Source organism: Panthera onca, chromosome B2 (genome assembly GCF_046562875.1).
Source record: "Panthera onca isolate mPanOnc1 chromosome B2, mPanOnc1 haplotype 2, whole genome shotgun sequence".
NCBI lineage: Eukaryota > Metazoa > Chordata > Mammalia > Carnivora > Felidae > Panthera > Panthera onca.
The window spans coordinates 62,693,209-62,710,948 of record NC_138343.1 but is presented as its reverse complement, the minus strand read 5'-3'; the positions used below and the strand labels follow the sequence as shown (position 1 = coordinate 62,710,948).

General features: G+C 35.6%; 1 protein-coding gene across 2 annotated transcripts in view; it reads left to right on the top strand.

Moving 5' to 3' along the window:
- Positions 1–17,740, top strand: part of LMBRD1 (LMBR1 domain containing 1) — a 112,551-nt gene that overhangs the window by 35,422 nt on the left and 59,389 nt on the right. For both annotated transcript variants that reach the window (XM_060615858.2, XM_060615860.2), the window contains 2 exons: positions 7,026–7,114; positions 10,284–10,357. In XM_060615858.2, the coding sequence (XP_060471841.1) occupies positions 7,026–7,114; positions 10,284–10,357 (163 nt within the window). The remainder of the gene's footprint in view (positions 1–7,025; positions 7,115–10,283; positions 10,358–17,740) is intronic.

Below are 17,740 nucleotides of genomic sequence, written 5' to 3'. Positions count from 1 at the left end.
AGCCAGATGTGGGGCTTTAACTCACCAACCGTGAGATCTTAACCTGAGCTGAAGTCAGACGCTTAACCGACTGAGCCACCCAGGTGCCCCAGCAAGTTCCTATTCATATAATAGGAATTCTGCATTGAAGAATCAGGAAAGACCTACTAGGGAATAATATTTGAATTGAAGTTTGAGGAGTGGAAATTGATCAGCTGACTAAATAAAAAAGTTGAATAGCATGTATAGTATATTAGTCATTTCAGAGTGCTGTAAATAATAGACATTTATTTTCTCATAGTTCTAGAGACTAGAAATCCGTGATCAGGATGTTTGCAGATCATGTCCTACAGGATCTTTCCTCTGTACTGTCACTCAGGGAGAGAGTGCTCTCTGGTGTTTCTTCCTCTTCCTAAAGGACTCAACCCCATGGGGCTAGGATCCCACCATTATGACCTCATTTAAGTAATTACCTTCCTAAAGGCCCTGTATCCGAAACCCTTCACATTTGGGGTTAGAGCTCCAACATAGGGATTTTGTGAGGACAAATTCAGACCATAACATTCTATTCTCTGGCCCCCCAAAATTCATGTCCTTCATACATGTGAAATACATTCATCCCATCCCAGCAGCCCCCAAAGTGTTAACTCAGCATCAGTTGTAGGTCTGAAGTCTCATCTAAATATCCTCTAAATCCAGTATAGGTGAGACCCGAAGTATGATTTATCCGTCTGAGTCAAAGGAGTCAAAATTCTTCATTAGCAGTGAACTTGTGAAAACAGACAAATTTTGTGCCTCAAAGGTAGAATGGTAGGACAGGCATAGGATGGACGTTTCTATTCTGAAAGGGATAAATTGGAAGGAATGAAAGGGTTATGCATCCCATGCAAATCCAAAACCTAACAAGGCAAATTATTCAATCTTAAGGCTCAAGAATAACCATCCTTGGTTGAATGCTCCACTGTCCAGGCCCATTGAGGGGTAGGTAGTAGAATCACTACTATGGCGCTAGGTATTGGGCCTCTCCTCTTAGTTCTGGGCATAGGTCCTGCTCCCTTGACTCCTTGCAGCAGTTGCCCTGTGGCCACAATTGAGGAAATAGAAGAGGAAGCAACCTTTCCCCTGGGCCTATAGTGGGAGTGGCAGCCCTCATTATAACTGAATTGCTTTTGGATACTTTTTCTTGAAGGATAAAGCACATTCTCAGCTAAATAATTCTGTTATCCTGTCCTGTGAATCCCCCAAATCTCATAACCTTCCTTATTTTGTCCCATCTGTGTTCCCTTTATGTCAGATCGGCAGTGTTTCTGCTAGTATCATCCCACCATTGTTCCTGGCTTCTGGTGAGATGGCTGATTAAATCCGTGGTTTCCACCCTTATTAATCTCCTTATCAGCCTGTTCAGCCACCATCTTAGAACAGGCTTCGTTATTTTTTACAATACTTTGGGACAGTTCCTTTTTGCTTAACAGTTCCTTTACCTTACCTTTCTCCTCTCACAGTTTTCTGTAAACCGTAAGGAGAAACCAGCCTACTCCTTCAACACTTTGCTTAGAATCCTCCTCAGCTAAGTACCCAATTTCATCTCTTAAAAGTTCTGCTTTTCATAGAACCACAAAACAATTCAGCCCAAAAGTCCTTGTCACTGTATAACATGTTATCTTCTTTCTTTTAGTTTCCAATAATATGCTCTTCATTTCTAGCTAAGATTTTACCAGGATGACCTTTAGCAGCCATATTTCTACCACCATTGTATTCATGAGATGATCTATGTCTTTTCTAAGACAACAATAGTTTTCTCCATAACTCTTTTTTCAGTTGTTCCTAGAATTGTGTTTAGCATCCATATTTTTTATCAATAGTCTCTTTGTTAAAATACAAAATTCCACTGGGTAAATTTGAAGATCTAGTTGGCTTTATTCAGCAATTCATGAATTGGACAGCATCCTTCTAGCAAATAGAAAGGAGCTCTAAGGAGTTAATGCAAAATGGAAGGCTTCTACAGGGAGAAGTTGGTGAGATAAGGAAATTCAAAGAGTGAATTGTTTCAGGGAAGGCAGATTACCTTACTAGTACTGACTAGGAAATTTCAGATTGATTAGTTTAAAATTCCACTTCTAGGGGCCCCTGGGTGGCTCAGTCAGTTGGGGGTCTGACTTCGGCTGGGGTCATGATATCTGGGCTCCTGGGTTTGAGTCCCGTGTTGGGCCCTGTGCTGACAGCTTGGAGCCTGGGGCCTGCTTCTGTGTCTCCGTCTCTCTGCCCCTCTCCTGCTCAAGCCCTCTCTCTCTCTCTCTCTCTCTCTCTCAAAAATAAAATAAGAAAATTAAAAAAAAATTTTTTTTAAATTCCACTCCTGGGAGAGGCTGCAACTGCAACTAGGTTAGGTATTAAATATTGGTGGGATTCAGCACAAGTGACTCCATTTGGGACCTTTTTCTTTTTTCTTTTATTCTTTTTTCACACCTTCAGGGCAGCCCAGGCTTTTTCTGGCATGCACCTTAAAACTCTTCCAGCTTTTGCCCATTACTGAATTTCAAAGAGACAGCCACATTTTTAGGTATTTGTTACAGTAGGAATCCACTTTATGGTATCAAAATCTATAACTGTCTACTTGGGCTGTGGTAACAAAATAGCACAGACTGGGTAGCTTACCCAGTGAACGTTTATTTTCTCACAGTTCTGGAGTTGTGAAGGCTAAAAGTCCATGATCAAGGTGTCAGCACATTTGGTTTTTGGTGAGGATACCTGACTTGTAGATAGCTACCTTTTCACTGTATCCTCACATGGTCTTTACTCTGTGCTAGCAGGGGGAGAGAGAGCTCTCTAGTGTCTCTTCCTCTTCTTATAAGGACACCAATCCTGTTGGATTACAGCCTTACCTGTAGGACCTCATTTAACCTTAATTGCCTCCTTAAAGGTTCAATATCCAAATGCCATTAAATTGGTGATTACGGCTTTAACATATGAATTTTAGGGGGACCAGTTGAGTTCATAACATTGTGGTAACGGAGAGGCTGTAGTTAGCATGGAGTATTTGAAGAATGACCTAAAACATACAATGTGAATTTAAACTCTCACAGTACCGAAAAAAAGTATGTTGTGACGTTTCAGGTATTTGTGTGGGTGACAGGCTATGGCATTAGCCAGGTAGGTGAACTCTGGGTTTTATATACAATGTTTAAGAAATTTCCAGTTTTATCCTGCTGATCAGTTGAAAGACAGTGAAGATGTATATACATTTATGTTTGTGAATGCATGAAAGTAATTATATATGAATTTATTTTAAGAGTTTTAACACCATGAAGGATGCATTTGAAAGGGGCATTTGGGAATTGGGTTGGAGAATTGAAATATAAATGATAGGAAGACCAGTTAGGTAATTATTGTAATAGTTCAGCTGACAGATGAGGGTCTAAACTAGAGTAGTTACAAAGAGAACAGACAGGAAGAAACTGATAAAATATTTGGAAGATAAATATGACTTGGTGATTGGGTGTAAGATGTGAAAAATCTTACTTTCTATTCTACTGAGTTTATCATTTCAGTTTCATATCTACTGAAATTCATTAGCCTTTGCATTGTCTCTTCCTTTAAGTGAAAATCTGTATTAAACTAATACAGTGAGTCAAATTGGGTATAAAATATTTTTACTAAGCAGTTTTTCAGTTTTACTATTTTAAGAGTGTAAGAGAAATTTATAACCTTATGAGGCCACAGTTCTCATCTTGATCTAGTATGGTGTGTCTTTGGAAGCTGAAGTTCTCTGTATGCAATTTTTTTTTTTTTTTTGGGAGAGACTGAGATTAAGAAAATATCTGTACTTTCTACCACACAAATCTCATTATACTCGTTGGTTATTTTAGTGTCATCATCATTTAGTAAATGGCTGATAACCTTATTAAATGCTGCCTCCTCATCAAAATTGATGTATTTATATTCCAGACACATCTGACTTTAGTTTTAGTTGCCGTTGCATCTGTTAGGAGAAACTCCTTTCTCTTCATAGATCTTTGTCTATAGGCTGACATTTGGCTGGTGAACACTAGTTTGCCCCTTCTGGTTGTTAAGAGGTTGAAACGCTTCCATGTGAGTCAGCTGCTGCTCTGCCTTCTTGAGTCTTCTTACCCCACCCTAGGCCCATTTAAAGGGTAAAGCCTGGTTCAGCAGTGTCTTCCAGAATTAAGGCCAGTGCCTCTGTTGACTGGTTCATGTTGTTATGCCCAGAATTCGTGATCCCCAAAGACCACCAGGGAGCCGAGTCCGATGCAAAAGCAAAAGAGCCTTCATTCGAGCTAGCTCGAGCTCAATCCCCTACCTGCACCGATGCAGCGGTGAGATACCAGGGAGAGAGAGTGAGTTCCAAAAGGACAAAGGTTTTATTGGGGCCTAGGGGCAGTTGGTGAGGTAATGGCTGTGGCCTCAGCTGATTGGCTGGGGAAGGGTCGGAGTCCTGTTAAGTAGGTCGCTGGGCGTGTTTTGACCAGGAAGTTTGAACGGGTGAGTGGGAGGTTACTCAAGGGGTGGAGGCGTGGTCTAGGTGAAGGACACAGAACAAGATGGAGTCAGCCGGCGTAGGCCCGCCCTTTCAATGTCTTTGCCATATTGGTTGTTAAATTACTGTCCAGGATATATAGATGAATTTAGTTGTAACTCTTGAATTCTGCTTATAGATGTTTATCTTAGTTTATGTGAAAATATTTTGCAAATGTTTCTTAGATTATACAGTCCTGATGGCAAGATTCCCCTAACTGAGGAGAACCTGTTTGGGGTTTGTGCTTTCGTTACTCCCTATAGTTCCTACCTAAAAATCAGTGCTAAAATGTTAACTCTCCTGGATCTCTTCACAATCAGTATTTTTCCTGAAGTCATCCTGACAGTAGTTTGGGCTATTTGAACTTTAAATTTTTTTTTTTTTTTTTTTTTTTGGTTATAGAAAGTTTCTTTGTTAAATATTTGAACTGCTAAAGAACCCAGCTCAGGAGTTTGAACATGTAAGTGTCATCAACAACTAAGAGTTAATTTTCTTCTACTTTTGGGTAGAACCTTTGTTTACCTAAAACTGACATAGATAAAAAATATTCTAAGTATGAATACTAGTTTTAGATATTTGTAATACATATTTCTGTTTAAGTACTATAGGTGATATTTTGTGCAACACAGAAGTTTTTCCTCCTACTCACAGAATTGGTCACTGCCAACTTACAAAGTCAAAATAAACTTTTTGAAATATAAATATATATATCTGGAAAAAACTCTGTCCAAATAAAATAGATACTATATAGATAGTTTTTTCTTCCTTTATACTTTTATTCAAATGCAAATAAATAAGTTAATATCATCATAGAAGTATAATTTGCAAGAGGTTTATTTTTTTATGTTTTGATTCTACTTGACTACTTTTATTTGTTTTTTGATTTTATGGCCAGGGCAACAAATAATGAACTTTTTACATTTATTGCTCTAATTTTGTCACTTTTCTTTCTGAAAGTGGTGTGAAATAAGTCTCCAAGATTGAGTGAAGTAAATGGACATCAATGCAAATAGTTAAAAATTTAAATAACCTCCTGACATGCTCTGATCATTCACCTTTTTATAAGAATAAAAAGTATCAGTAGTACCAAGGGGTAAAGGTTTAAAACAGAAAAGTAGAATGATTGCTTTGTTTTACTTGCACACATTATCGGAGTGAATACCTTACTGTATATATTGTTGAACTCATTTAGTATTTCGTCTTTACAGAAGAGGATAGATCTTTGTGCTTTGCTTACAATTAAATTAGGTTAGAAAGGAGGTAGTGTTAGAGTCATTTCTTACATTCCTGTTTGATTCTCTACATGTACAATTTAAGGGATACCCAGCCCTTTACCTTAATCTTGTTTCTGAGTTAGGCACTAAAGTGACTGTCAACCTTCTTCCTTCTCTTCCCTTCTCTTTTCTTTCTCTTGTTTATTTTATCTCTGTCTTCCATTTTCTCCCAGTTTAAGCATCTAGAGTAAGTCCTAGGAAGCTAGCTCACTGTTACTTCCAAGATGCCCCTTCAACTGTGGATTGAAAAATAAATAGAAACTACTTTAATTTTATGTATTGGTTAGAATCTTGAATGACATAAAAAAAAAATGCTAAGAAGAGAGTAAAAATTGCCCTAGCTTCACAACATGATATTTACCATTTATTTTGATATATTTCCATTCTATTCTATTTATATAAATATGTTGAAATCACTATATATATTGTGTTCTTCTGATTTAAGACAAATTCTTGACCTTTTTTGTATTATGGCCTTTTTGGTTTTTAGCCCATGTCTCCTTTTCAAAATTATCTTATCTTTACTTTGAGAGAGCAGGAGAGAGTGCCTGCAAGTCAGGGAGAGACAGAAGGAGAGGGAGAGAGAGAAACTCAAGCAGGCCCCATGCCCAGCATGGAGCCCCAATGGAGAGAGGGGCATGATCTTATGACCTTGAGATCATGACCTGAGGCGAAATCAGGAGTCAGATGCTTAACCAACTTGAGCCACCTAGGTGCCCTCTTCTCAAAATATTTTAAATGCAAAAAATAAAATACATAGGACTACAAAGAAAACTAATTATACTGAATACAGTAATAAAACTAAAAGAAATTTATAATGTAATAAACACATATGTAAGAAACTTACCACACCCCTCTGTACACGGTGCAGATTTGGTTTGTTAAGTTGTGTGTGTGGTGGTGGGGGAGGTTAATCTTTGTATAAAAAAATCACTAGACGGACACCTGGGTGGCTTAGTTGGTTGGGCAGCCAACTTTGGCTCAGGTCATGATCTCACAGCTCGTGAGTTCAAGCCCCGTGTCGGGCTCTGTGCTGACAGCTCAGGGCCTGGGGCCTGCTTCGGATTCTGTGTCTCCCTCTCTCTCTGCCCCTCCCCTGCTCACACTCTGTCTCTCAAAAATAAATAAACATTAAAAAAAATTTTTTTTAATTACTAGAAATTGAATTTTAGACCATTTCCTTTTATTCAAATTTTTATCTTTAAAACCATTAAGCAGAATTATTTTCTTTTTTGTAGTGCTTTTGTTCCTCTGAATGTTCCAAATAACAAAAATTCTACAGAGTGGGAAAAAGTGAAATTCTTGTTTGAAGAACTTGGAAGTAGTCGTAAGTATTCTTTTTACAAACACACTCATAATAATACATATTTTGTACCTCTTGGGACTTTTCTGAGTAGTCTGTTTTTATAGTGTTAAGAATTTAACCTTACAGCTCTTTTGACTTGTGGTTAAAAGTGTGCTAGAAAAATTGGGAACTGTGTGATATTAAGACTTACTTCTAGCTATTATGTAGTTAGTCTCTTCATACAGTTACCAAGTTGAAACAAAAATATGATCTTCAAAGAATTTTAGCAGTGAAGGTCTTACAATTTCTATGTATTCATTAATTCACCTGAGATTATATAGACAATGTTAAAGAAATGTGCTTGATATATTGTTTTTTATTTCTAACTTTTAGCCAATGAGAGAACCCTATATTGCTGTTTGATCATGATTAATTTTTTAAATGTTTATTTATTTATCGGAGTGACATAGTGTGCGCATGAGTGCGAGTGTGGGGGGGGGCAGAGAAAGAGGGAGAGAGAGAATCCCAAGTAGGCTCCATGCTGCCCACCCCCTAGACACAGGATTTGATCTCACGAACCATGAGATCATGACCTGAGCCAGTGTCAAGAGTAGGATGCTTAATCGACTGAGCCACTCAGGTGCCCCAGTAATTTTTTTATATAGAATATAAATTACAGAGGTTTTATATGAATGAAATAACATTTTATTATAAATGTACCTTACCAAAACATTCAGAATTGCTTTTTCAGAAGTTTTTCTTATGTGATTTAGGGTTTTAGAAGGAAAAAAATAGGCAGGTTCAGGTTAGGTTAAGAAAGATGCTCACTCATTGAAAAGATACAATGGGTATTAGAAACTGATATAAATGTGTACTTATTACTCAATTTCATGTGCATTTGAACATAGTAATAACTTTATTTTCAAAGAAACCTAGAATATCTATTTTACAAACCTGAAAAATTCTTATTGCTTTTCTATTTATTTTTAATAGGTACTGTACATTCTTGATCAACATTTCTTTTTCCTTACCCAGATACAATATTAAATGATTAAATTAAATCTTAGAGTCCTTGCTATACAACTTCTTAATTTTCTTGCTTTCCACTTAAGATTTCATCTTATAAATTGTGTTCCATTAATATCTTGCTGATACTAGCAAGAACTAGGATAGCAATCCTGACATCTACTAATACTAAATTGTCAGGATTTATGCACCTGATCCTATTACTGAGGAATAAATTGCTTCTTTTCTTATAGCTAACTCCTTCAGGTCTCTTGAGTAATTACTCCTCTGCCTTAAACATCATTTCATAAGTTATGCTAGTCTTTGAGTATTAGTATAACTTGAATCAGTAATTATATAGGTAGCATTATTCTAATTTCTGTAATCTCATGCTCTTTAGTCTTAACATTATTTCTTTTATCTCAAATCTTAAACACCATATCCTAGAGTACATTTTACTTATCAAAATTAGTAATACTAATTTTTTTGATTGGTCAACCATGTTAGCATAATACTCCATTTTATCAATTGTAAGATGCATAGTTTCCCACATTTTTATATTTCTAATATTAGGATGCATTTTATTTTTTCTTTAATTTTTTTTAACGTTTATTATTTAATTTTGAGAGAGAGAGAGAGAGATAGAGAGAGAGAGAGAACAAGCCAGGGAGAGACAGAGAGAGAGGGAGACACAGGATCTGAAACAGGCTCCAAGCTCTGAGCTGTAGGCACAGAGCCCAATGCGGGGCTCAAACTCAGGAATCATGTGATTATAACCTGAGCTGAAGTCAGATGCTTAACTGACTGAGCCACCCAGGTGTGTTTTATAAGTGATAGTACTTTAAAATTGCTATCAGCAAAATACCAGATCTCTCCTTGTTTTATGAACACTTTCCATTGATAATTCTAGTAAGATCAAGAAAGTTATAGCACCAAATGTTTTTGAGTCCCTAAAATATGATGCTTTAGCTTCATGAGATTAAGGCTTAAAATTTAGCCTTGCATGGTTTGTGAATTTGTTAATAATATGCTTTGTTCATGTGTTATATAAAAGCAAGACATGAGTTTTAAGAAGAGAAATGATTCTAATTTTATTGTTATTCATGAAAAGATTAATATACATTAAATTAAAATTATATTTGGTTCCACAGGACTTGCATTTTAACTAGTTCAAAACAGTTTCAGGGTGCCTAGGTGGCTCAGTTGGTTATGCATCTGACTTCAGTTCAGGTCATGATCTCACAGCTCGTGGGTTTGAGCCCCGGGTCAGGCTCTGAGCTGACAGCTCAGAGCCTGATCCTGCTTTGGATTTTGTATCTCCCTCTTCTATCTGTCCCTCCCCTGCTCTCTCTCTCTCTCTCTCTCTCTCTCTTTCTCAAAAATAAACATTTAAAAAAAGGAAAAAAAAAAGAAAAGAAAATGAAACAGTTTCGATAGGACCTGCATTACAACTGGAAAAATTAGTATTACTAACTAACATTTAAGAAGATTCAAATTTGCATTGTATTTTATTGTATAATTTGGTATAATAATTTAAAAGTGTTACTCCTGCCTCTGACTTATTGGCCTTCCCTTAAATAATTTCCTAAGTCTAACTTGTTAACATAGAATTCTATATTGGTGCTTTGTTTGAATTTATTTTTGTGTTTGCTTTTCCCCCCCCTGCCACATGGGCAGGCCAGCTCCTTTCAAATTAAAGGGTGAAATAAACTCTCTAAGATTTTAGTTTTAGACTCTATGTTGAAAACTTAATTGAAAATTAAGAACAAAGAAACCAAGAGTATCAAGATGGAAGGGAGAGGAAGAAAAAGTCAAGGTCACTGGCTTTCCTGGGCAATGTTATTTTTCAAGGTCTGCCATTGAGAAAGTCCAGGATGGTTTTTTTTGCCACCTTTTGAGCATGTAATATTTTGCTGCTTTCTTTTTAGGCTCAATTAGACCGTAGTTTTTCTGTTTAATTTTAAGAAGTGAAAGAAAGAAAATCTTAGTCCGAAAGATCTTCTGCAAATCAGTTTGTGAATAGCTCTTTAAAAACTCTTGTCTCCACTTGGAGTTGACACTTCAAAGATGAGGTAATACACATTGAGTTTATTCCTTCAGAATGTATTAAGAAACCCAGTTTTTATATTTTTATATTGATTTTTTGAATATGAATGTTTGAATAGTATATATGTACACTTTTAACAGAGTTCTTATTTCTTTGCAGATGGTTTAGCTGCATTGTCATTTTCTATCAGTTCTCTGACCTTGATTGGAATGTTGGCAGCTATAACTTACACAGTAAGTGTAATGTTGATAATTGAGTTAAAATTAAAAAAATTACTTCATAAAGTAATACCTTAGTCATGTATTCAATTATATATTCCTCTTTAACATTTTAGTGCATTCTTCTTCATTTTCTTAAGTTTTCTTTACATAGAGGAAGGCAAACTTTTAACTACTTAGTCACAATCATTTTATCTGTGTTTCTGAAATTTAATATTTAGAAACAAATCTTATAACTTGTAAACCTTGAAGTTAATTATATACTATCCAGTAATAGAGTTAGTGATTTATAAGCATATTAGAACTCTTAACTGTAGATCAGTATCTATTATGGATGCAATAGATTCATCCTACTTCGGCATATAGGGATTTTAAAATTAGATATTTATAACTTCATATTTCTCTAGTGTATAGAATCTAATCTTATACTCAGAGTATTTTTTATTTTTCCTGGAGTTGGTAAGGTCTGAGTTAATAGCTTGCCAGTCTTGTGTACAGACTACTCTTTGAGGGTTTTGCTCCAATTATAGAGGAAAAACCAGTAATAAATGCTTCTTAACTACCTCCTGAAAGAGAATGGTATAAGAAACTTTAAATTATCTAGAACCTTTTCAGATTAATGGAATTTATGTTTATAGCATTCTTAATTCTTGCAGAAATGGGAAATACTGGTTATAAAGAAAACATTTTTGGATATTGTTCCAATGTGTCTTTCTTAGGCATGAAAGAAATGGGCTCTTAGTGTGATAGCAGAATCTAGTTTTGTTAGATAATCATTCAGGTGTCATGATTTAGAATAAAAGAAGTCTAAAATGCATGCATTTTAATATCTGTTAGGTGCTTATTTGGGTACTCTGTTTTATTCATTGCCATTTTTGTTTTTTTTTCATGTATCACTACATAAGGAATTTGTCATAATATTAGTGGGTAGTTATTCTTCCATCTCACAGAATATAGGGGTAGTATGTTATTATGTCTTTTAAGAAGCAGTCACAGATTAACAACAAATTAAGAGTTAGACCTGGACTCAAATTGCTATTCTGTGCCTGACTCATTAAGCTCATTTTGTATTTTTTAACCTTCCTGGATCAGTGCCTTTCCCAGTAAATGGGAATAGAAAAATGCCTCTTACATATTTTTGAAGGTCAAATGACTTTGAAAACTGTAGGAAAATTAGTATATAACAGTGGATAAAAGATTAGTCAGGAGAAACAGATGGAAAAAGAGGAAACCAATACGTAAGATCAATATCAAGAACTGTGAAGGGTCTAAAATTTTTCCTATTTGCAGCCTGCTACAGCTCTTTGGTTGTTGACTGAAGATGCAAGATTTCTGGGTCAAAGACAAAGACTTTTACTTACAGTAATAGCAGTAGCCTTAGGATTAGCAGTTTCTTGTGCTGGTTTCCTGAGTTCACTTCCCATGGGACAACGTTAAGTACACCAGATAGTACTTTCATGTAGAGGAGGAACTTTGAGCTTAGGGAACCTGAATCTTTAGAATGGACAGTAAGCCTTTCTGCCCTTTGCTCTAGAGAAAGATGCTATCTTTGTTTTCTGAAGGCTGTTTTTCTATGTAAACATCCTTGAAAAGATAGTATAGAAAAAAAATGAGCTTTAGTTGCAAGGTGTGCAGAAATGAGAGACCCAGGGAGGATTGTCTTCCAATAGTCAAATGGTAGATGCTATGAAGAAAAATAAGGCAGTATAATGGGATAGACTATACTAGAGGCTGGTTCTGCTGTAAAAGTCAGGAGTGCCTTCTCTAGTATTTAAACAGAGACCTGAGTAACCAGCCATGAGGAGGAGTTAAGTGCAAAAATCCTGAGGCAGATACGTGTATGCTGTGTTCAGATAATAGCAGTGAGGCAAAGCCAGTGTGGCTGTAACTCAGTTAACAAGGGGAAGGATGACTGAAGTTTAGATGAGAAATAGCCAGAGGCCATGTTATGTAGAGCCTTTTAGACCATGGTTAGGATTTTGAATTTTGTTTTGAGATTAGAAGCCATTGAAAAGTTTTAAATGGAGAAGTAATAGGATCTAACATTTTAACACCATTGCTCTGGTGGATCTGAATTTCATAAGCTGTGGCAATGGTGAGTGTGGGAGTGGAAATAACGTGTGAAGTTATTAAAATTCTTTAAAAGAGAGCTTCCCTCTAGGAACAATATTATTGTAAAGTAAATATTTTGAAGTAATATTTTATATTAGTCTAGCTGAAGCTGCAAAAATTATCATTTAAGCAATCAACTAAACCAAATAAAATAATCATACTGACTAAGTTATGATATCCTTAGAAGAACTTTATTTTTCTAGAGTGCAGAAGGCTGGGCTGAGGACATTGATATAACATGGCCCATGCTGGGAACCTAAAAGACATAGACGGTATGCTGAATTGGTAGAGAGGGATCCCTTAAGTCCTAAGCCCGAGGGAGAGGGTCCAATGGAACAGCATAGTAAGATTAAACTACCTAGGACTTATATTTTTTCTTTAAGTAGAATAAGCAATAAAATACGATCCTTGGTAAAGAGTCGTAAATGTGGATACTGTCTGTGGGTCCCTTGAACTACTCTACTATCTAAATTTACTGATTCCTAAAGTGGGAATAATGTTTAATAAGATTTTGAGAATTTAAGCAGTTTACAGAGTCTTGGAATTTGTTGGCCCCTCAGTGGTCACTAGTAGCTCACACTGTTGAATGTTCACACTTTAGTGTGATTTAAACTGTAGTGTACACCTCTTTTCCACATCTTGCAGTGAAAGTCAACCAGATGCTAATAGCATTGGGTCATGATCAGTGAGAATGTGGTTTATGTAAAGATGAGTAAGTCAAAGAGGTATTCAAAGTTCGGTGGTCGTTGCTTGGTGGGGGAGGGGATGGAGAGACAAACATCATTTAAATAGCACAAAATATGCTCAGAGCTCAGTGGAAGAATGTTTTGCTACCATACCAGTCTGGCCAGTTTTACTATCTAGTGTGTATTGAAGAGACCCTGTTTAAGGGGGTAGCATGATGGTTGTAGCTGAGCGCTAGTCCTGAGTGAAAGTCTTTATGTAAAATCTGTTATCTGAACCATAGCTTCTCTGTCTGTAAAAATAGGCCATTACTACTCAATCTTTATTTAAAACTTGAGAGTTGAAAATTAACCTGTTTATAGATAGATGGTTTTATTATACAGAGGTGGTTAATAGTATTAATTACCATATTTGCTTACAGATATAAAGCTTTCTTCCAACTTGTTATGGAAAAGCTTGAGAATTGAGCTTTTCACATTGGTGGAGCATGGAAAGAGCGTACAGTACATATCCATGGGAAATAGAGGAGATTTAATTTTAATTAAAATACCCAAAGTGGGAAGTTAATGTTTAGACTATTTTGACCCTGAGTGCGAAGAATTAATTATTAAAGGTAAAGTCGTGTCTGTTACAGACTCTGTAACTGTTAGTATTGAGACCAGAGACGTTTTTGTAATGTGTCAATAGAGTGTGATTTTTCTTAGCTATACGTTATTGTTTAGTTTAGAAACTAGTTGATTATTTAAATTTTACCAAGATTGTATCTATTCTGTGTCTTTAAGGGATAACCCAATAATTGGGCGCTCAATTTTAGAAGAATATCAGACAACATATAGCTTGACTATTGTTTTCAGCTTAAATTGAAAAGAATCTGCTACTTTTCAAATAAAAAAAGGAAACCTTTAAACACAAATATTTATGTGGATATTTTAATTTTTTTGGTGCCACCAAGTGGGGAAATGTTGAATGATACTTTTCATACAAAATGTATCCTGTGGACCACTGAAGTGCCTATAGAGGTGGTAACTACTGAACTTTCTATTATATACACATTGCAGTGAAAATCTGACCATGTCACGTGTGTATATGTGTATACACATGCACATACACATACACATATAACATGCTAATACATATACATTTAATATAAAATATAAAATGCTGGATTAAAGAAAATAAAAATGATAAACTAAGGATTCAGAAATAGAAATAGAGCATTGGTTCTCAGTAATCTTTGAGGAGAGAAAGGCTCTTTAAAAGTCAAATTTCTCAGCTTTCCATGTGATACAGTTTCATTAAGTCTATGCCACTGATTGTAAAATGTACTTTTACTTTACGTACCACTATGATGATCTCTGCCTATGCTTTTTATTATTTATAATTTTTGTTTTATATTTCATGAGGAGTTTTTACATATGTAAGTACTTTTATTTTTTTCACTTATATAAATACATTTAAAAAATCATATTCTTCATATATAATAAAAATATATATACATGAAATAAATTGAAAAGGTGTTCCTAAAACTTCACATTTGGAATCTGAGTCTTCTGAATCACTTTTTTGAATTGGTTATTCATGTCCATGTTTTACTATACAAGATTGTTTCTTGGGGCACCTGGGTAGCTCAGTTGGTTGAGAGTCTGACTCTTGGTTTAGGTTCAGGTCATGATCCCAGGGTCATGGGATCAAGCCCTGTATTGGGCTCTGCACTGAGCATGGGGCTTGCTTAGATTCTCTCTCTCTCTCTCTCTCTCTCTCTCTCTCTCTCCCCCTCCCTCCCTCCCTCCCTCCCTCCCTCCTTCTGCCCCTCACCCCAGCTCACACATGTGTGCTCTCTCTCAAATTAAAAAAAAAAAAAATGTTTCTTTTGTCTTATCAAGAGAATTAGTGATGCAGCTTTTCTTGAAGCCTCCACTCTTATCTCTGAAATTTTCTTTGAAGGTGCTAACATACCCAATGTGTAAGTATAAACTGATTTTGTTGTTTCTTGTCTTGCCATATGAAGGGCAAATGGAAAATGGCTTTTACCTTGGGTATGTTGCTTTAAGCTCATAAAGCACTTGACTGTTGCTTTGCAAGAAAATTCAGAATTATGCTCCTTGTTTCAATAAATATTTGCTTCACTGTTGGCTCCTTTGCTCTCTTTCTACACATTAACTTTTTGTTTCAATGTCAAATCACAGCCCTATCTTAAAGATATTTTAAGTGGCAATTAAACTCAGTAGTGATAGCAAGAATGCATGTAACTCTGATGAAGAAGTAACTATAAAGCAACCAGCTGAGACCAAATTTGTGCCTGGGCTGGTAATGACAGCTATGTCATGACTTCTGTGTAGCCAGTGATTATAAGAGGCATCCGAATTTCACTAATGTTAAATGTGAGAAAATATATATGTATCTTAAAATTAATGAATATTTAAAGGGGAAATCTTAATTGAGTATATGTTTAATGAATTGTTTCATTAGTCATAACAGCACACGTGTTCTTGAGTAATAGGTGTTACAAGTACATGTAAGACATTTATGCAGTCTACAGGCAGTGCCTTTATAGTATTCCATGGATCACAGATTGGAAACTCTCATTCTGGATATTAGAGAGATATATGAGGAGAGAAAGGCTCTCTCTCCTCATATATATAGGGAAAAGTTGCTGTTCTAAACTGGGCAGTGTAAGAAGGTATTAGAAATGTTTGTAATTTGTATATATTCTTTTGAAAATTTTGGGTTTTAATATGGATGGTGCTTTATTTTTGGAACTTGAAACAAATAAAATTGGAAGCAATTATGACCAACCTGGAAGCATATTAAATGATACAATCTCTTTAGCCTTGTTGATTTTCTGGTAATTCACTAGAGGGCAGTAGTAAGCAATAAAAGTTTGTTTCTGAAAAGGATAGCTTTTTAAATACATTTTTTTCCAAAGAAGTCTGAGGTTAAGTTCAAAAAGACTATTTGAGAACCTAAGGTTGTATTGACTAAATGTTTCATGTCAATTTTATTAGAATCTAAATATTATGGTTACATTTCCTGATAATCGTTGAAACTTAAACATGCAATCCTTCCTCCCCCCCAAAAAACTCTAAAAGGTAGGTAACCCCAAACAATGACAACTTTCTCTAATTGTTTTTTTCAGACAATTAAAAATTCATGAAAAGATGTATTCTGGTCCCCTGTTAGCACAAGGTGTTACCAAGGACATATCTTTATTTTCTTAGATTTTTGTGTTTAAGCTATTTAGGAATTTAGTTCAGCTAGTCTAATAAATATGTAAATTCCATGTAAGGAATTAGGTTTGTGTGAACTAAGATTTATTTTTCAAACAATTTTTGGTTAAATATTAATAGAAAAAATTATTTTAGTAATTTAATAAATCTTTATTCTTAGAATAAAGGTAGGAAAAAGAATTGAGACCTAGTTTTTATAGATCAGATAGTCTCCTGTACTTGTTAGTAGTCTGGCTGATAAATCTATGTTTATAAGAATTTTCTGAGTGATTCTGATTAGCCAAGTTTGGCCAATGTGCAACGTGTTTAGTGATGAAACAAATGTACAGACCAATCATGTTAACGTACAGTGTTTTGTACTATAATAGAGTTATAAGCAAGGCACATTTCAAGTCAAGGCATATTTCTCAGACATGGTGTAATTAAGCTGAGGCCTGAAGGGCACTGAAATTTGCTAGAGAAGTAGAGATGATAGGTTGGGCATTCTAGATAAAGGCACTGCATGTGCCAAAGTGTGGAAGCTGGAAAAGCCTGTGTAAAACTGGAGTGTTTTAAGAATAGTGAACTATTCAGAGGTATGAGGCATGAGACACGCTGGTAGGGGTCATGAAGAGGTTTGTATGCCAGGATTAGATAATTACAAGACCAGTAATTCACAAGACCAGTCATTCTACCTGTCATTGAAAAAAAACAAAACAAAGCAAAATGAAACAAAACAATCTTACATGATACAGAAAAAAGTTGTACAACATAGAATTGCTCTGGTTGAAGTAGCAGCAGGCCTGGCTACCTGCCTTCTTGTCTCCTGTAGTGGCTCTAAAGGCATCTACCCAGAATCCTAGGGTCTCCTCCTAGAGCCCTTTGAAAACTATTTTAATTCATCCTAGATATCTTAATGGAAGTTAATTAGAGGAGTGACATAATCTGATGTGGGTGCTAGAGATTACTTTGCAAGCAGTGTAGAAGTTAGGTTTATAGAAGTGAGACTAGTAGACTACAGATTCTTTCGGAAATAATATTGAATACTGAGGTTCTGTATTTAGGGATAAAATCCATTCAACAGAGAGTAACAAGCATTGGGGTAAAATAAGCTTGTTTGGAGGTGGTTGGGAGGACAGGGAATTTATTTGGGCATAAACTGTTTAGCAAAATATTTTTGCCTTGGAATTTGGTTGTAAAAAGCAACATAGACTTGGTGTTAAAACGATATGTGAATGCAGATGATTGGCAAATAATCATGGTAATACTGCTTATTCATCAGAGTCTGAAAGTATTATGTTACTTTCTTCCCAATAATGTTTTGAAAATTTGTGGAACTACTAGAAGAAACAAATGGGTCAGATGGTAAAAGGGATAGGAAAGTCCTGTAAGGAAA